The following is a 21,145-nucleotide window of genomic DNA, read 5'->3' as shown; positions in this document are numbered from 1 at the left end:
ACTTTTCATATTCATATACTTTACTAATGCTTTTTATTTCTATCCAAAATATCTAAAACCACATCTAATGGCCCAATTTGCGGGGAGCCTGCCGCCCCCTGCCGCCGAGTGGCGGCAGGGGCCTGCCGCCCGGCAGGGGGGCGGCAGTCTCCCGCCGAGGGTTTCCGCGCAAATAATTTTTTTTAATTTACATATAAGTCCCTGCCGCCCCCCTGCCGGGCGGCAGGGGTACAAAATGTAAAATGGGATATTGAAAATATATTTCTATAGAAAATGTTTTCCAAAAATATAAAAATAAAAAAGACGCCTCTCTACTGCGCTTCAGGCCTTCCTCCTATCCTGTTGGCCCACGATTCTCGAAACGATTCCCCAGCGACGGCCGGTCGCCAATAATATGTTGCACAGTTTCCCCCTCCATAGCAGAGCACTAACGGCCCTCTCGGGTGGGTCACTCGCTGATGCGACGAGGCGGATGAATGAACTTGGGTGGCGTCCGTCGTCGATGGTGGTTGGTTTGGTGACTGATTGCGTCGGGCACCGAGTGTTCGTCGTGGTGCTGACATGTGAACAGATCAATAAAAAATCTGGGACACGAACCAGAGGAATATAATTCAGTAAGAAAGAAGCCTACCCGTTTCAACTAAATTTCTTTGCGCAAATCTTCTCTCACGTGCTAATTTTGATTCCCATTTCCCAATATATTTAATCACTTCGATGTAAACCAAAAATGAAATTCTAGTCAATTGAGGAGGTCAACTTTTAACCAACAACTTTTGAACAGGTCGGATCCCTTACTCTGAACTCTGAACTTTGAAAGGTTAGGTGCTGGAGTGATCCCCTTACTTGCAGTGAGACACCATTCCAGTGGAGCAAACATATTCAAGCCTTAAAAAATCTTGGATTTATTTGGTACCATATTTCCCGCACCATCCGTTGGTGTTTGAATCTCCAGTCTTATTCAAACAAGGTAAACATATGTATGCATGTCTACAAATACAACCAATCTGTGGGGGTGTAAACTCTTTTCTTATCAGGAGGCTGCAGCTCTCATGCAGGATGTTTTCACAACGACGAGGGCAATAGACAGACCGAAACAAAAGCATGTTTACAAGATGTACTTCCATTTCATACAAATTTCAATCAGCCAAGGTTTCCTGAATTTTAAGAAGGAAGAATTACAATAGCCACTTTCGGCAAAAAAAAAATGCAATCAGTAAATTAATTTTAAAATTGTGGGCTGACCATAAACAGTCAATGCAATCCTTTAGTCCTAAAAAATCCAATATCTCAGCCCACAAACATAAAAACAACAAAATCCAATCCTTCTGTTTTTGAGCAATATCCAGTAATTAGGCAAAAGCCCAAAGCTCCCAAAAATTCTAGTGAATGAAAAAAAAAAGGTCAAGCCAGAGCACGGCACACAATAGTGCCAAGAGCAAAAAGGAAAAGAAAACTCAAGCCTTGAGAAGTATTGTCGATAGCAGAACGGGATGAGCTTTAAATATCTGAAGTTTTAGTGGACCTAATGCTTCCCTGACGACCTCTGAAAATCCACAAAGAAAATTTGCAATATATTAGGATTAGTCACCGAGAACATGTGATGTGGATGAACTGGAAGATGAGGAAATAAATTATGGTACTGAAGTACAGTTAAATGTATGGGTTTCTTACTAGTCAACCGCCTTACTACAACCAACTAAAAATGTAGGCTGAGAAATGGAAAGGACAATGTGAGATGAGGTGAGCCAGTAAAATAGATTAAAGTTGCAGTAATTGGTTCGTCAGCTGTCAACATATCCTGCAATAATCACCCATGTTGAAAAGCGTACTAAACTTTGTTCAAACATGTGCCATATTTTTTTCGAAAGTTTACATAGGTGCCATATGACTTTAGAAAATATTCTCATTACTAAATTGAAGGTGACTACCATGTCAGTTTCAAACCCCATAACAAAGGTTGGAATAACAGAACATCATATACGAATTATGAAGTGTGGCTAATGTTACTTGGCTTTAATTTGGATTTCTGGGAGCAGCATGACATTGAGAAAGCCATAACTGAATTTGGAAAGCTCTTGGCCTGGCAGGAAGACCCTAATCACCATGCTAGAGTCATTATTAAAGCTAGAGTTGTGGACTTAGCAGAATTCCCTTGGTTCATTGTCTGTTCAGAAGGAGAAAAATTTGAAGGTGACTCTTGGACATGTCAGTGCGAAATTTTGCAGGCCGATCTCTTGGGTGGAGGCCCTCCTGATGAATCTCCTCCCCCAAATGCACCAGATGACATTCAACCCAAATTTTTTGAGTTCTTTGGTTTTGGCCAGCCAGCTGGGCCACATGGTGGACCCAATGATAATGCAGATGTTCAGGCCCAAAATGATCAAGATGGATTTCAAACCCAAGGACAGGCCCAACATGCTCCCCAGCCCATGGAAAATGCCTGGGATCCCTGGCCAGATCAATTGCCCAATAACCCTGGTGGTAACAATGTGGTCAATAATGGTGGATTTGGTGCTTCCTAATCTGGGGAACAATAATTTAATAGAAGTGCCAGTTGTTCAGGCAATGCCTGCTATCCCTCAGTGAAAGTGATCGAGTGCTCTAGTTAGGGGGAAGGGGTGAATTAGGAAACTTAAAACCTTAACCTATGGCTCCAACTAGTTTGCACAAAACTTAAACTAAAACTTGCTATCTAAATGTGCAACTACGGTTCTTCTAGTGTAAACTCCCTCCCAAAAAGAGTTTAGCAACTTATGGCCAATCCTATCAAGATACCACTATATGAAAGTAAAGGCACACAAAGATTGCTAGTATGAAATGCGGAAACGTAAAGGCGGGATGAGAGGAAGCAAACTCTCGACACGAGGATTTATCCCATGGTTTGATTAGCCACAAATGCACACCTACATCCACGTTGTTGAAGCACTCACGAAGAGTATTGCTTCACGGCAATCAAGTCTCTTCCGTGAACACAATCACAGTCACCTTGATCCCGTTTTCCACTAAGGAGTTTCACCAAGAAGGGTGGGGGTCTCCATGTCCCCCGCACAAAGTTGTCGACGCCGCTCCACACCAAGTCGGAGGGTCGTTGACGTTGCCGACGAGCCAACAAGACTCCAAGGGGTCGGCGCACCAAGCTCTTCTTTTGGTTCACTCTAGAACCAGCTCACAAAACACAACACATTGCTATCTCACTCACTAAAGAGCTAACCTAGCACTAACACTCTCAAGTATGTGCTAAGGACTAAAGATATGATCACTAAGCTCTTGGATGGCTTGGATGTGTTTCTGGATGTGGGTGTGATGTTTCTGAACTACAGCAACCTTGAAATGCCCTAGGGAGCCCATATATATAGGCCACCAAGTCCATAGAACCATTTGTAGTCGTTGGACCTTATCTGCGTAGGGCTCCGGTTGAACCGGTGATAGGGCACCTGTGTAACGGGTCACTCACGGCTTTGAATTAGCCCTTGGCCTTCTGACACTGTACTCCAGAAGCCACCGGTTAGACTATGTGTTGCATCGCTGGTGCACCAGTTCAACTGGTCCTGAAGCATCTGCTCTCCCTTGCTTGACATCGTCTCTGAACAATACTATGGTGCTTGCACCGATGCATCTTTTGCACACTGTCGGTTCAACCGTTGCTACTTGGGCTTCTTCACCTAGCTTGGCATTGCATGGCCCATTGCACCGGTGCCCTTGCATCGGTTTATTCGAAGCCTACCGGTTAGACCGGTGCTTGGTCACTGGTTAAACCGATGCTACTGATTTTTGCAAGCCTTGTCCAAAACATCGATGCGGTCATTTGGACACTTCAAATATATTCTATCTCTGCTTTTTCACTATGCTTTGGCATCCTGATGGTGAGTTGGACATCTCAACAGTGAATTGGACGTCTTGGAGATGGTTTGGACATCATCCATGGGACCTAATAAATCCTACAAATATAATCTCACAAACTTGTTAGTCCCATTGATTGCGTTGTCATACAATCACCAAAATCACAAACAATGGCCTAATGGGGCCATGTTCCTTACACTCAGCCAGGAGAGGCTTGTTGACGCGAGATGATATGTGTTGACGCGAGATGATCACACACCAAGCCCGAGAGCCCCGTACGCCAAGCTCAGACTGCACTTGATTCAAACCAAAGTGTGCCAGTCAATTTGACCTATAAATTAACAAGGAAACAGCAAACTGTCAAATACAAGAGTGTATCGGCTGGATTTCCGAATCACCCTTACGCAGCGTATCGGCAAGGCTCTGCCGATACAGAAAATAACAGCAGATCGGGTATGAAGAACGTGTATTAAAAGCGATCTACATGGAATCGGCAAGGAGCTGCCCATACCGATATGCAACTAGACGGCTAGATCTAGAGCCGATACGTGCCAGGATAACAATGCACAAACCCACGAATGTATGGATCTGAACAAAGCTAAGCTTGTTACCGATCTAATCAGCTTTACAAGGTTTGTCGTGATAAACAAGAAGCTTACAGCCGATTAAATTGATTACTAAGCTGGGTAAATTGTGAATAGATCTAAACGAGAAAATAGTGATGCGCCCGAGATCAAAGCTTAGATAAATTCGATAAATTTTGAATAGATCTGAACGAAGCCATAGCAATACACCAGGAAGCTAAAGCTCAGATTTACTCGATAAACGAAAACTTACCAGCAAACCAAGTCGCTTGAATGTGAGTCATCCTTGAAGCTTGAAAGAACTCGCAAAAAAAAAAAAGATGGCGAAGCCGCCGACGAAAAAGTAAATTGCAAGTAGAGTAAAGTTTTGTTGTTGGATGTGTATCAATCTTTTACAATGGCCGGGGACTTATATTTATATCCCACGCTAATACAATCCTAGCCGATCACGGCAAAGCACGATTCTATTCTAGAAAATATAAACTAATTCTAAAACAAGATAACTCCTTCCAAACTGATGCCAAAATATCTGGTCAATTCCACCTCCTTCGGTCAATAGGATTTCCACCAGTGACGCACGATCACCCCTCCAAACCCACCGTTCGCGCTATACAGACCCTTTTCTCCTTTGCAACACTCTTCCTTGACACGTGTCAAAATCCGATGTCAGCAAGGCTTTCATTGAGATCAATGATATTTTGCAAAATCCTGGATTGGACATTGACCTGAATCAGACAGTGGATGAAGACCTAGGGGGCATAGGGACTTGATTCAAGCTGCACAGAACATGGAGGCTGAAGATAACCTGCTTGCTCAGCCTTTGGAAGATGTAGCACCTGCAGATATAATTGATGAAGGTTTGTTCATGGAGGAAGAACATGAACAAGTTAATATCCTTCATGTCATGGATAATTAGGTGGAAGTTTTCATCCGTAACTTTCAGGTGAATCCTGATGAAATACAGGAAGCTGACCTCATGGATGACCATCCTATCAAAGAAATGCAAGTAGAAGAGGTTCCTGTAGAAAATAATCATATTCAGCTTGGATTTGTTGAAATCCAGGAACCAGACTATGATCCTGTTTTTGTTGAGCGAAGCACACATTTCAGGAATAATGCTGATGTTGTTAGAATGTGGGCTCAATTTTTTGCACCTGGGACTTCAGACCCTACCGTCTCTGTCACCAATATCTGGGCTGATTTCTTCACATCTATGCTCATCAACGCCAATAGCTTTCCTTGGGCCAGGCAAATGCTCTCCTCTTTAGCATGGAAACTTTTCACTAAAAATGACTTTGACTGGGTTCATTTTGCTCTGCCTGATAAGTGCTCCAACATCACTGCCCCTTGCATGAAAAACCTACCCACTCCAGACAGTTTGATCAATGTTTTTTAGACTGAGGTCTTGAATCAGCAAACAGTGTCTCCCGACAAAAAGGGTAAGGGACTTGCCTCTGCCGAAAATAACTCACCTGGCACACCTCTTGAATGTTTGCAGGAAAAAGTCGATGCCTCTCCAGGACCTTGGTCCAAGACCCTATTGGAAAATGCAAAGAACTTTGGTGTCTCAGACCTGTTGAAAGACACATCTCTAAGAAGGAGTAAAAGAATGGAAAAGCAGAAAAATGGTTTTAAGGACAAGCATTGCTCCAGAAAAGACTGTCTTGGTTGCACAGTGGTGCCACCAACAATATCTCCTTCAGTTATCAATAACTTGGGCACTACTTTTTGTAATCTGGATGAAGACAGTCTCACTGTTCCTGCCCTTAGTAAGAAAAAGATGGCTATTGCACCTGTGGGTAAGAAGCCACCTAAGAAGAAACCTCCCACCAAAGATGATGCTGATGACAAACTTAGCAAGAAGAAGCCTAAGAAGTGATCACTTCTTTTCAGCACCATGTCTTTTTCAGCTCCCTTTCTCTTTTAACCTATCTCTTCTCTTAAGACTCCTTTTCTCTAGGGCTGTAATAATGTCAAAACTTGGTTTCCTTTATTTTGTATGATGCTCGGTGTCTGTGCATCTTGTCTTGATGTATCTATCTGGTTTGCTTTATGGATAGTAATTTAAACTCCAAATCATGGAAAGTGCTTTGTTGGAATGTGCATGGCATTAACTTTGCTTGAGTGGAACTTAAAGCCATTTTGGAGTAGAAACTGATTCCCTTCTAAAGCAGCAAAAGATCTATTGGAAGCAAAGAGGGACCATAAGATGGGTAACTAGGGGAGATGCAGGAACTAAATTCTTTCATGTTAATGCCACCATAAAGCATAGAAAGAATCTGATCACTTGTCTTGAGAACTCTGCAGGAGTCACTTTCACCTCCCATCAGGATAACGCTCAAATCCTTTTAGAAGCCTATAAAGAAAGATTAGGCTAGTCAGAAAGTATCTCTATGCAGTTAAATCTGGATGAAATTCTCTCTTCACATCCTGATCTGTCTTCCTTAGAAGAACCTTTCACATTTGAGGAGATAGATCAAGTGGTGGCATCTTTGCCAACAGACAAGTCACCTGGCCTAGATGGTTTTAATACAGATTTTATTAAGAAAGGCTGGCGTATCATTAAATACGATTTTTACGAGCTATGTCATGACTTTTATGATAGGAATATTTGCCTTCAAAGCTTGAATGGATCATATATTACTCTCATTCCTAAAGTGGATGGTCCAACCAAGGTAAATGAATTTAGGCCAATTTCACTTTTGAATATCTCCATGAAGATCATCACCAAATTATTGGCAAATAGACTACAAAAGTTAATCCAACAGATCATACACAAGAACCAATATGGCTTTATTCAAAGTAGAACAATACAGGACTATTTAGCTTGGGCCCTAGAATATTTACATATGTGCCACCACTCTAGAAAGGAACTTATTATTCTCAAAATGGATTTTGAAAAGGCTTTTGATTAAGTGGAACATCAGGCAATGTTATCCATCATGCAGCACAAGGGCTTTGGTGTCAAATGGTTATCCTGGATGAAACTCGTCTTTTCATCGGGAACATCATCAATCCTCTTAAATGGAGTTCCTGGAAAAGTCTTTCATTGAAAAAGAGGAGTAAGACAAGGAGACCCTTTATCCCCACTCCTGTATGTGTTAACCTCAGATCTGCTACAAAGTATGGTGAATCATGCTCGATCACAGAACCTGCTCTCACTCCCAATTCCACTACAATATAGTGATGATTTCCCAATCCTACAATATGCAGATGACACTCTTGTGATTATGGAAGCCTTCCCTTCACAAATTGCCGCTCTCAAAAATATCTTGCATGTTTTCTCCACATCAACAGGTCTAAAAGTAAATTATGCCAAGTCAATGTTAGTGCCAATTAATGTGGATGAAGCTAGAACAAATATGTTAGCTCAACTCTTTGGATGTGCAATAGGATCCCTGCCTTTTACATACTTGGGTTTACCTCTGGGCTTGACCAAGCCTAAAGCCATTGATTTCTTGCCTCTGGTAAACAAATGTGAAAGACGATTAGCCTACACATCAGCTTTTCTATCTCAGGCTGGTAGACTGGATGTGACAAATTCAATTTTCACTTCTTTTCCAATGTTTTTCATGAGCACTTTTAGTCTCCATAAAACAGTCATTAAACAAGTGGACAAATATAGGAAGCATAGCCTATGGAGACGTGCTGACATCACTAATAAAACACCATCAAAGGCTGCCTGGGAACTAGTATGTCTACCAAAGCATGAAGGTGGGCTTGGTGTACATAATCTTCAGACCCAAAATGATGCATTGCTGTTGAAAAATTTGCACAAATTTTTTAATAGACATGATATACCATGGGTCAACTTGATATGGGAAAGGCACTATAGCTTTGGAGGGTTGCCTTCAACAGATAAAAAAGTCGGATCCTTTTGGTGGAAGGACGTCATAAATTTTTTTTTATAGGAAAACTCCAAGGGAAGCCCTCGGAGCATAAAGGTGCGGCACCCATGATTTGAACCCTGGATGGGAGCACTCCAACCAGTGGCCTTTGCCACTGCGCTGTGAACCCCTTTGTCGGACGTCATAAAATTGCTAGACTCATACAAAGGGTTAGCTATGGTTCACATTCATGATGGTACATCCTGTCTCTTTTGGGATTATTTATGGTTAAATAAAGTGCCAAGGATCCACTACCCACAACTATTCTCTTTCGCTAAGACCAAAGCTATTTCTCTTTATGTGGTTATAAACACAGAAAGCTATGAGGATTTTTACAGCTTCCATTGTCTCCTATAGCTGCTGATCAGTTAATTGAAATTGCTCATAGCTTGACTACCTTGTGTTGACACAGAATTGCGCCAACACACTCGAGTGTGCCAGAACGCGTGAATGATCGTCAAAACGATCAACACCAGCGAGCCTCTAGGCGAACCGGTCTGACCAGTTGCGCCGACCGGTCTGACTGGTCTGGTGTAGAGAACCGAAACGTGAACTCAGGAGGGACCCTGTCGGAGCTAGCACTGCTAGGGTTGCTCTGAGATTGGCAGGCCACTCAGAACGCCTTCAAACGCCGCCGAGACGTAGGAAGAACATCAATTAGAGTTGGAAAAGGCTAGGGTTTGAGAGAACAAAAGTAGATGTAAATTATGTTGATTCGATTGGGAATAACCTCAATCGACCTTGGCCTTTATATTCATAGGCCGGGGAAGTCGTACCCCTTTCCAAGTCGATTTACAAAAGGATTCCAAACAAAAAACGAAATCTAATCGGATTACAAAGGACTGACCGGTCTGACCGGTCGGCCTCTGAGCCTGCCAAATTTGGCTGTCAATATATGCCCTCCTGCTTTTTGGTGAGTTTCACAAGCTAAAAATCAAGAACTAATCTGATATACATGTTTTACACAGAACATACCAGCCTAAAAATAAAGCTAAGGGCGATATCCAATACCGGCCATCTTCGTCTTCACGCACTTTGCCACACGCTTGGGTAGTATTTCTTCAAGTATCTCCCATTGATAGCTCTTGGTAGATGCTCACCTTGCACCATCTCCATCATATATGAATTCCTAGAGATAACCTTGATGATCTTGTACGGTCCTTCCCAACTTGGTGACCATTTGCCAAACTTGTTGCTTTTCATCCCAAGAGGCAAAATTGTCTTCCAAACCAGATCTCCAACCTGAAAAGATTTAATTTTTACCTTCTTGTTGTAAGCTCTGGTTACCCGAAGCTTCTCCTTCTCAATATCCTTTAAAGCCTTCAACCGCTTATCGGTCACCTCATCAATGTTCTCAATCATCAAGGCATGGTAATCAACAACGGAGATGTCATTTTGTCTTGCTAATCTATACGCGTCTAGATTTACCTCAACAGGTAAAATGGTTTCTTGACCACACACAAGCTCAAAAGGAGTAACCTCAGTAGCACAATACCGAGATATACGATGAGCCCATAATACTTCGGATAACACTTCATGGCACCTCCTAGGATTTTCTTCTATATTTTTCTTGACAAGTTTGATCAAAATCTTATTACTAGACTCGGCCTATCCTTTGGCCTGAGTATAGTACGGAGATGAATTGAGCACGCACTTCCTTTGATAAGAATGAAGAACCTTGATCCATTGTCAAAGTCTGTGGAATGCCGAATCTATGAATAATATCCTCAGTAACGAACTCAATTGCCTCCTTATGTGTCATATTTTTTAAAGGAATTGCTTCGGTCCACTTAGTGAAATAATCCGTAGCAACCAATACGAAGCGATGCCCCTTTGAAGATGGAGGATTAATTTGTCAAATGAAGTCCAACCCCCAACATCGAAACGGCCATGGTTTAATAATTGGATGTATCAATGCAGCAAGCACAAATTGCATATCACCAAACCGCTAACATTCTTCACACCCCTTATAATACTTGAAACAATCAGACATCATGGTAGGCCAATAGAAACCGGCTCGTCTAAGCAACCACTTCATCTTGGGAGCCGATTGATGAGTACCACAAATGCATTCATGAACCTCACTGTTGGCTGTCGATATCGGTGATTTTCGCCGCCAACGCTCCACCTGATTTCATGAAATAAAGTCCATAATCATGCCAAATTCACATATATTAACAAGTTCCACAAGTTACAAAACCAAGCCAATTCAACTTGATTTCACTCAAGATTCCTATCCTAAGATCGAAAGGATTGAGTCAAGGATAGACGGATCCACATGCAGAGATAATCTGATCTTCTAGTTGGATATCATCTTAAGGAATAACAAGCAACCGTCGATGGACGAGTCGGTGCAACGGAGGGCCGAGAGGGGACAAGCCCAGGCCGGCCGGCCTAGGACAGGCCGCCTAGCCCCCAACTACCTTGCTTCGGACCAATGCCACTGCAACTGACATCTTCAGAAGATCAGAGCCGTCAGCAAGGAAGGTGGTGACACGTGGATGGCAACCCCAGACCGGCCGGCTTAGGGGAGGCCGGCCGGCCTGGCCTTTTTGTGCCACGTGTGTAGCCTTCTAGAGTGAGTTACAACCGTCATATGTGCAGCCCACAAGTGGAAGTTACAACTGCCATGCATGCGTGAACAGCTTTGCTTTAAAGCCAAGCCCATGAATCGAATTTTTCCCTTGGAGAAGAGAAGAGTCCCAAGCAAGATGTAGTCCCACTTAGTAGAATAGGGAGAGTGTGAGGTGAGAGTCCTGGTGAAAGCCAAAGTAAAGGAGCGGTGCCGAGTTCTCTCGGCCTTACTCCACTTTTGTAAGCCACCTCAGAGGAATGAAGCATCTTCGGAGTGAAGTTCCTTGTCTCTCATCGGTATCTCGCTAGTCTTTCTCTTTACTTCAGTTAATTGTTTACTTTCTGTCTTTGATCTGCGGGATCCCTAGTCTGCGTAAGTAGCAAGTTCTACTTATTTGAGAGTGCTTTCTGTCTTGCCGGTAGGAAGGAGTACGTAACTCGATAGTGTTAGGCGTGGAGCCTAGACTTGGTTAGTTACATAGGGTTGTGTTCCACCCCACGGCACCGCAGTGGTAGGCGGCAGGTGGTGACAGCCCTGTCCGTCGTTTGTAGTCCACTACATTCGGGTGTTTTCATAGCAGTAGTTGCCAAAAGTATGTTGGGCCCCTTCTCACCCCTATCTGAGCCCTTCGCTTAAGGCCACCGAAGCAGATCAGGATAGTTTAGTTGCAAGTCTTCTGCGTAATAAGTTGGCTAACCAACGTTGGACCCTTTACCCACTTATCTCTCTTCCCCTGGTGGGTCCGGTTGAACTAGTTCTGGGTCTGGTCGCGCTTTATCGTTCCTCGTGGATTCGATACCCTGGAATACTCCAAGGTGAAAGCTACATCGGTCTCTGTGCGCTTGCGGAGTAATTCATTTAGGCTAAGGAGTGCCAACAAGCTTTCTGGCGCCGTTGCCGGGGAACAATAGCAACACCAGTCTAGAATTCGTTCAGTTGTACACCTTTCCACCCATCCACATGGAGTTCTACTCCTAGTTATCCAGCAGTTCCATCCCGCGAGTATTTGGAACGGCCACCATCCTATGGTTACGGGACCAGTCTAGCAACCATGGTTCGCGCATAGTCCTTCTCTATGAGAAAGGACTAGTATCCCTATCCTCACCTGCTAGAATTCAACCATACCCGGTTCGAACCAAAACACCCTACGGTGAAGCTCCCCCCGTTCTCTCTGATGGGCGAAGCAAAAGTTTGGTACGACCAGACGGCAGGGAGAGTCGGAGGAGATTGGATCAAGTTGAACGATGAAATTTTGCTTCCCTGCTACCAAAGTGCTTGCAGTTGGAACAGCGTGGGAAAGATCTTTGCTAATGGCAAAATCTGGGATACCTCATCGTATTCCGGAAGATGCTAAAGAAACATTTCATTGGTTTTTGGAGCCACTCTTCCACCCAAACCAACTGACCACTCTATCAGCTGCATCCTCTCACCTCCACCACACATAGTGGAAAGTACCGAACCAATCATGTCCGCAGATCATGAGCCACTCTTTGATGATATGCCAATGCTCATCACGATCTCGGCTATGTTTCTAACATGCCGAAGGAGCATAAGTGCATATGCTCAAGATCTGAGTCATTCATTTCAAATGCTACATCACATATTGAGGGTCTTACTATGATCACTAGCAAGGAATGGATAGAGGGAGCGGAATTTAATTCCTGAAAACTCCTCTGTGCTATGGGGATGCTGCACCACAAGATAACTTCTACGATCCGAAGGAACTCGTGTCCTCCTGTAAGCACCCGAAGTGGATCGACGGCCAGATGATGGAGACCAATAGGGCCACTTGTCAACTCTAGTGGATTCCAAGCTACTCTTCATAGCTCGAGGTTGACAAAGGATCCCGGTCAGTCTAGTCCATTCAGGCAATACAATTGCAAAAGGCTAGACCGGAGAAAGACCCAACGGAGAAGGCAATGAGCATCTCTGAAGAAGATGCCATACACTTCACCTAGGAAACAGATCTAGGCGGCCACCTCAAGCTCAACGAAGAACAAAATCCGCAACATCTTCTTCTTGAGCTGAAACCGCTGCCTCCTAGGATGAAGAACGCCTTCCTCTAACAACAACAGTAGCATGCCAGTCTTCATCAGTGACAAGCTGACAGAGAGTGAGACTCGGCGGCTCGTTGCAGTCCTAGAGAAAGTTCCGGTCCGTCATCGGGTATTCTCTCCATGACTAGAAAGGGGATCAGCCCTGACTTGTGCACCCATCGCATTTTTATGGAACCGGACCATAAGTCATCCTGAGAGCACTAGTGATGGCTGAACAATGCGATGAGGAAGCTAGTGAACCAAGAGATATTCAGACTACTGCACGCGGGCATCATCAACCCGGTGTAAGACGGTGTTTTGGTCAGCCTAGTTCAAGTGGTCCCAAAGAAGAGAGCACTCACCTTTGAGAGTAGAGATACCACACCTCAGAGGGAAGTCATCAAGGACATGTATCAATAGTCAACAAGACTATCCGAAATGACCACTATCCTCTCCGCTTCTTTGACGAGATGCTTAAACGGCTGGCTAAACACTCATTCTTACAATACCTTGATAGATATTCTGGTCATCACCAAGTTCGTATGACCAAGTAAGACTACCTTCACATGTCCCTTGGCACATTCGCCTACCGGTGAATGTTGTTGGTCTTTGCAACGCACCAGCTTTACTTCAGAGGTGTAAAATGGCGACTTTCTCTGACCAAATTGAGAGCATTCATGGATGATTTCTCAGTCTCTAGCAATTGCCAAGAAACACACCTTGACCTTAATTAGGACAAGTGTCACTTTATGGTCAGAGAAAATATTGTCCTCGGACATTGAGTGCCATGAGGCACTCGTTTCTTCACCCATCGTACATCCTCCCGATTGGAAATTTCCTTTCGAGGCCACGGTCGTTGCAAATGATTACGCCGTCGGAGCAGTGCCAGGTCAATGCAAGGACAAGCAGCATTATGCCAAATCCTATGCAAGTAAGATATTGACCTCATCTCAGATATGCAACAACGTAGAAGGAACTTCTGGCATGGGTATTTGCCTTAGGTTCAGCTCCTTCTTGGATGGTGCCAAGGTGATAGTATACACGGATCATGCTACACTAAAGCACCTATTGATCAAGGAGGAAGTCATGCCACGACTCATCCATTGGATCCTGCTCCAACAAGAATTCGAAATCAGAGATAGGGAAGGAGCAGAAAATTGTGTGGTTGCTCATCTCTCAGGGATTCAAGTAACCGATTGACTTCTCAACAGATGATACTCTTCTAGAGGTCACTATATCCAGGCCAAGGTATGAGTATTAAGTGAATTTTATGGAGACTGGATATATATCTCTAGACGAAGATAAGAAGAAGCTAAATTCACCTTAGCAAATACCACCCTTGGGAGAACCCCTATCCATTCAAAGTCGGTGTTACTGGTTTACTCCACCGCTGCATCCCGCTATGTTAGACCCGCAAGATTCTTGAGCATGCCACTCCTTACCATAAGGATGATACTATAAGTATTCCGAATCCATGCTTAGGTTTGGCAGAATGTACAATTCTAGCCAACCAAGTTTTGAGACGCTAAAGAATCTGTGCGGTTCCCAAGATGTCAGAAACACGGGAATTTCAATTCCCTGATGCTTTGCCACTGAAGAGCAACCTTCAGTTGGAAGTAATCGACATATGGGGAGTTCACTTCGCGAGTCTTTTCCTATGTCTGAGCAAGTACATTTTGGAGGCGATGGACTATTTGTCCAAATGGATGAAGCACTTCATGTGTTGCGGCCGACTCAAAGAATTCAAAGAAGATGGTTCAGGAAATCACATTTCCTTGCTTTGAATTTCCAAGAGTCGTGTCTGGTGGTGAAGGCACACACTTCACAAGACAAGACCAATACGAAGTGTCTCAGCGAGTTGAGAGTAAAACCACCGGGCTGCTACTCCATACCATCCCTAGACCAATGGCTAGGTAGAAACATCTAACAAGAAGATCAGAAACATTCTGTAGATGCCATGGCGAAATGATGGAATAGCATGATACCCAAGGCACTTTGGGCATATCGAACAGTCTTCAAGACACCGATAGGACAAACACCGCACCAGCTGATCTATGGCAAAACTTGTCGTATACCAGTTGATCTTGAGTTCAGATCCCATGGGGCAATAAAGAGGTGGAAAATAGATCTCCAATCAGCCGGGGTTAAAAGGAAAATCCAATGGGCTGAATTGGATGAATGGAGGAAGAAAGCCTTCCACAGCTCCAAGCTCTACAAGGAGCAAATGAAAAGATGACACGATAAGCAGGTCAAGATCAAGCATTTCAAGTTGGGGACTAAGGTACTACTCTTTAATTCCCACCTTTGTTTGTTTGGTCGTGGCAAGCTTAGAAGTAGGTGGAAAGAGCCTGGTTCAATAGACCCTCCAGGACAATGACGGGAATATCTTCAATCACTGGAATATATTCCTCGAGCCCGAACCACCAGAACTCAAAGAAATAGACGTCTATAAGTTATCTGAGCTAGAGCCCCGGTCTATGGTCATCGCCAGACCTTAAACGTTCCTTACCCTAGTCTAGGATAATGGGCGCAAGTTTATTCCTCAAGTTTTATTTCAACAGCGCCAAATATGTTTGAAAAAAACTAAATCAAAATAAAATAAAATAAAATGCTTCATGCTTGTTCTTTAGTCGGTTGGTACACATTCGTGTACCAACTAACCCCCCTATTCTAATATTTTCATCAAGTGAGCAGATGAACATCATGAACATCACTGAGATGAACTCCTTGGCGAAGTTGACCAAACTTTGATGTAACTCAGAGTCAGCCAGCCTAGACCCGTGCCTAGCCAAAAACATCGATATGACAACTTGTCACGGAGGTTTGCGATCCCATCTTTATTTTCCTACCTGAATTTTTGTTCAAATTAGTTCTAAATGAAACAAATTAAAATTTGAATGAAACTCATGGAAGAGATGAATTCACACATGGCTTCCAAAGGTGCTTAGGTATTATTTCTTATGTGAGTACTTGTTACCTTTGGAACTTGCATGATAGGATCACTTGAGCTTTTGTTTATTGACCCTCATGATATAATGAAATGAGAGACATGTTCTTTTTAATTCGAAGTCTTGGAGTTTTTCTTTAAAAAGCTAAAATGAGGCAACTCTCATTCACTTTCAACCATACAAAGTCCTATGCAGAGCCATACATGAATAGAATTGAACCCACATAGCTATCTTTTGACATTTTGAGCTTGATCAAACATCGTTGCCTTTCGAGAAATGTCATGATCATCGAGTACTTTGGTCATCCACTGTGCACGTTCATTAATAAAGTCCATCAAAAGTGGTTCACCAAAAGCTCTCCATCTCCCTGGAAAAAAAGAGTGAGCAACAATCTTACTCGTGTAAAAAAAAGACAAAAGGGAAAGATGGAGAAGCCAAAGTCAAACACCACTCAAAAGGACATTCATCCCTCACACACACATGCACATGACCAAGTTCTAAAGGTGACATGATCTCTCAAAGACAAGATATTTGATCTAGCAAAATAAATGAGGAAGATATTCAAGTTTATCCCTACCTTGAACTGCACAAAAGCCTTCTTAAACTTAGGAGAGGTTTTCTCTAAAAACCATAGTGAGGTTCAAACACAAACAGAGAGACTAAGAGTGAGTTGAAAGAAATGAGAGCATGCCTCCTGTTTTGAAAACCTTGCAAAAACCTCCAAGTACAGAGAAAAGGAAGTGAATCATGTTCTCCATCGAGTTGTTCTGGGGATTAATATTTGAAGGTGAAGGTGATAGCCACCCGGAATCCAAGGTATGAGGAAACCTTAGAAATAAATCCTATGCATTCTTTGAGTTCATGAAACCAGACTTCGCTCTTTTCGACCTTATTGCTCGGGGCGAGCAAAGTCTGGCTGTGGGAGTGTGTTGGCGGTCGATATCGGTGATTTTCGCTGCCAACGCTCCGCCTGATTTCATGAAATAAAGTCCATAATCATGCCAAATTCACTTATATTAACAAGTTCCACAAGTTTTGTTGAATATTTGAATGCGGGAACTCAATGTGCAAAAACTGGGGAAATTCCCAAGCGGACCGGCCTACCCAGTGTGGAGTCTCGTGTCCATCTTTAGCCAGTGTGTCTCAAATCACAAAATCAAGCCAATTCAACTTGATTTTAGCTCAAGATTCCTATCCTAAGATCGAAAGGCTTGAGTCAATGATTGACGGACCCACATGCAGAGAGAATTTGATCTTCTAGTTGAATAACATGCAACCGTCGATGGACGAGTCGGTGCAACAGAGGGCCGAGAGGGGACAAGCCTAGGCCGGCCGGCCTAGGCCAGGCCGCCAGGCCCCCAACTACCTCGCTTCGGACCAATGCCACTGCATCCGACATCTTCAGAAGATCAGAGCCGTCAGCATGGAAGGCAGTGACACGTGGATGGCAATCCCAGGCCGGCCGGCCTATGGGAGGCCGGCCGGCCTGGCCTTTTTGCGCCATGTGTGCAGCCTTCTAGAGGGAGTTACAACCGTCATATGTGCAGCCCACAAGTGGAAGTTACAACCGCCATGCATGCGTGAACAGCTTTGCTTTTAAGCCAAGCTAACCATAGCTTAGCCTACGAGCTAAGCAACCTTAGCCTTGCTTACAAGCTAAGCAACCCACATTGGAGGCCTATAAAAGGGAGCCCCCACCCCTCATTTCAGCACACACCACTTGGAGATGAGAAGAGTCCCAAGCAAGATGTAGTCCCACTTAGTAGAATAGGGAGAGTGTGAGGTGAGAGTCCTGGCGAAAGCCAAAGTAAAGGAGTGGTGCCGAGTTCTCTCGGCCTTACTCCACTTTTGTAAGCCACCTCAGAGGAATGAAGCATCTTTGGAGCAAAGTTCCTCGTCTCTTGTCGGTATCTTGCTAGTCTTTCTCTTTACTTCAGTTACTTGTTTACTTTCTGTCTTTGATCTGCGGGATCCCTAGTCTGCGTAAGTAGCAAGTTCTACTAATTTGAGAGTGCTTTCTGTCTTGCCGGTAGGCAGGAGTACGTAACTCGATAGTGTTAGGCGTGGTGCCTAGACTTGGTTAGTTACATAGGGTTGTGTTCCACCCCACAGCACCGCAGTGGTAGGAGGCAGGGCGACAGCCCTGTCCGTCGTTTGTAGTCCACCACGTTCGGGTGTTTTCATAGCAGTAGTTGCCGAAAGTATGTTGGGCCCCTTCTCACCCCTGTCTGAGCCCTTCGCTTAAGGCCGCCAAAGCAGATCAGGATAGTTTAGTTGCAAGTCTTCTGGGTAATAAGTTGGCTAACCAACATTGGACCCTCTACCCACTTACCTCTCTTCCCCTGGTGGAGGTTGAACTAGTTTTGGGTCTGGTCGCGCTTTATCGTTCCCCGTGGATTCGATACCCTGGAATACTCCAAGGTGAAAACTACATCGGTCTCTGTGCGCTTGCGGAGTAATTCATTTAGGCTAAGGAGTGCCAACACTCACCCATAGCAACTTTGGCCTGATCCGAGTTTAAACACTTGAGAAGCAAATCTTCGGCAGTTTGACGATAAAGCTCATCGTCAATCAAGGTATATTTGAAAGCCAAATGCCGAATATTTCTCTCTACACCACGACCAGGATCTCTTAAATAAGATATAAGAGGAATCCTCCAGTCCTAGTCTTCGGCCTCGACGATTAAATCATCTTTCTTGGATTAATTGGAAGCTTCAGTAGCGTCACCGGTCAGATCGGTCTCTGGACCGGTCAGATCGGTACCGGTGTCATTGACCGGTCGGACCGGTGCGTCCAGAACCAAAAACTCAGCTTTCGTTTGCATCGGCTTGCGAATGTTGAAATATTTTTTCGTAACATTATACCCAGATGCCTGCTGAGCCATTTGCCTTTCCATTTTCTTCCCTTACAATATATTTTATAATGAATTCATCGAAGAAAGAAATAATATCAAGGTATTTATCAATATATGCATTTAGAGAACCATTGTAGCATTGGCATACCTTGGATACTTGTTGCACCACCAGAAGAGAATCTCCAAAGGCTTCAACATGTTTCACGCCCATGGATTGCAAGAATTCCAAGCCAAATAGAAGTGATTCATACTCAACTTGGTTATTTGTGCATTCTTCTTCCAATCCGTTTGAAAACTCAAAAACGGCACCATTCGGGGAAATAAGAACAGCACCAATCCCTTGACCATCATTACAAACCGATCCATCAAAGTACAACTTTCATGGTGTGCAAGTAATATAGCCGACTTCTAAATTATGCTTGTCACTAATCCGATGCTCAACAATAAAGTCCGCTACAATTTGGCCTCTCATAGATTTCAAAGGTTCACAAGCCAAATCATATTCAACCAAAGTATAAGCCCACTTGCCAATTTGACCACTCAAAATCGGTTTTTGCAACATATGCTTGATCACATCGGTTTGACACACCACTATGCAAGTACTAGATAGTAGATAATACCTCAATTTGGTGCAAGTATAATAAAGAGACAAACACAACTTCTCAATGAAGGTATACCTTATCTCCGCATCAATAAGTCATCAGCTTAAGTAGGTAATAATATACTCCTTGCCTTCGGTTTCTTGAGTCAAAACAGCCCCAATAACTTTGTCTTCAGCAGCCACATAAAGTCTAAAAGGTACTCCCCTTCTAGGCGCCTTGAGCACAGGTGGTGAAGATAAATAAATCTTGATTTTCTCAAATGCTTCTTGCCGTTTTGCCCCCCAAGTAAATTCAGTTTCATCTTTTAACCGAAGAATAGGAGTAAAAGCATCGATCTTCCTGGACAAGTTAGATATAATTCTTCTCAAGAAATTTACCTTGCCCAAGAACTTCTGCAAGTCCTTCTTACATGTAGGAGCTTCAACTTTCTTCATGGCTTCAATTCTCTTAGAATCAATCTCTATACCCTTCTCATGAATAATGAAGCCAAGGAACTTCCCAGTCGATACACCAAAAGCACATTTGAGTGGATTCATCTTCAAACCATACCGGCGCATTCTTTCAAGAGCAAGTCTCAAATCGGACAAATGATAATCCAAACTAGTCGATTTAACGACAATATCATCAATGTACACTTCCAAGATGACACCAATCGAATCATGGAAGATCAAATTCATAGCTCTTTGATAAGTTGCACCCGCATTCTTTAAACCAAAAGTCATAACAACTCACTCAAACAAGACGACAAATCCAGGATACCTAAAGGCCGTTTTAGACGCATCTTCTTCGGCCATAAATATTTGATTGTAACCAGCGTTACCATCAAGAAAGCTAATAACATGATGTCCGGAAGCTTCATTAATTAACATATCGGCTATGGGCATAGGATATTCATCTTTGGGAGTAGCCTTATTAAGATCTCTAAAATCAATGCACACTCTAATCTTCCCCGAATCTTTTTTCTCAACGGCACCGAATAAATCCAGCATCAAGTAAACGATTAATCTCAGCTTTAATTCGGTCATACATAACGGGATTGAAACGCCTAGCCGGCTGTTTATAAGGTCTAAAATCATCCTTGATCAGTAAATGATGCTCAACAAGATCACGACTTAAACCAGACATTTGATGATACTCCCAAGCAAAGCAATCAACATATTCTTTCAATAAATTAATCAAATCGGTTTTATATTCAGTCGATAAATTCTTGTTTACAAATGTCGGCCTAGGAATAGATCCATCACCAATGTCTACCTTTTCTAAAGGATCGGCTGAAGTAAACCATTGGCCCAGCTTGTCCAGATCATCAAAATCTTCAATGGCTTCACACATATCGTTCGCACGCGTCCGATAGTGATCTAGCCTCTGCTGCAGCCATTATGAGTTGGACCGGTCTAACCGGTCGGGGTATCCGGTCTGATCGGTCGGCTCTGTGCGCCGGACTGGATTATACTAGTCTGACCGGTCGCTTCTGGAGTTTCTGTTGAACTCATCTGATTGACATTAAATGATTTAGCCGATTGTCCATCGGCTTCAGTATAGCAAAAACAAAACCATCCTTAGTGCAACTGATCAAATCATAATCGGATAGATCCACGCTCGATAAACACTTGACGTTGTCATTGACACTAATAGAATCAGAATCGGCCAAAGCAACAAAAGATGAAGTGTCTCCATGGACTACCTCAACCTCATCGCCGATCCACTGAACAAGAAACTGATGCAAGGTAGAGGGAACGCACTGATTTGCATGGATCCAATCCCTCCCAAGAATCAAATTGTAATTACCTTGCACCTCCAAGATGAAGAAGGCCGTAAC

General features: G+C 43.5%; 1 protein-coding gene across 7 annotated transcripts in view; it reads right to left on the bottom strand.

The window, feature by feature from the left end:
* Window positions 1-1,238: 1,238 nt before the first annotated feature.
* The window catches only part of LOC120665972, a 64,226-nt gene continuing 44,319 nt past the window's right edge, over window positions 1,239-21,145 (bottom strand). For 3 of the 7 annotated variants that reach the window (XM_039945733.1, XM_039945730.1, XM_039945728.1), the window contains exon 15: window positions 15,956-16,237. In XM_039945733.1, coding sequence (XP_039801667.1) covers window positions 16,216-16,237 — 22 coding nt within the window. In that variant the 3' untranslated portion in view covers window positions 15,956-16,215. Of the gene's footprint in view, window positions 1,544-7,542; window positions 7,724-7,837; window positions 7,889-15,955; window positions 16,238-21,145 lie in introns of those variants that run through there. The other 4 variants (XM_039945729.1, XM_039945732.1, XM_039945716.1 and 1 more) reach the window with 3 other exon arrangements.

This window comes from Panicum virgatum, chromosome 3N (genome assembly GCF_016808335.1).
Source record: "Panicum virgatum strain AP13 chromosome 3N, P.virgatum_v5, whole genome shotgun sequence".
NCBI classification, from domain to species: domain Eukaryota; kingdom Viridiplantae; phylum Streptophyta; class Magnoliopsida; order Poales; family Poaceae; genus Panicum; species Panicum virgatum.
Note: the sequence above shows the minus strand (reverse complement) of the source record. Positions and strands in the feature narration are given on the sequence as shown.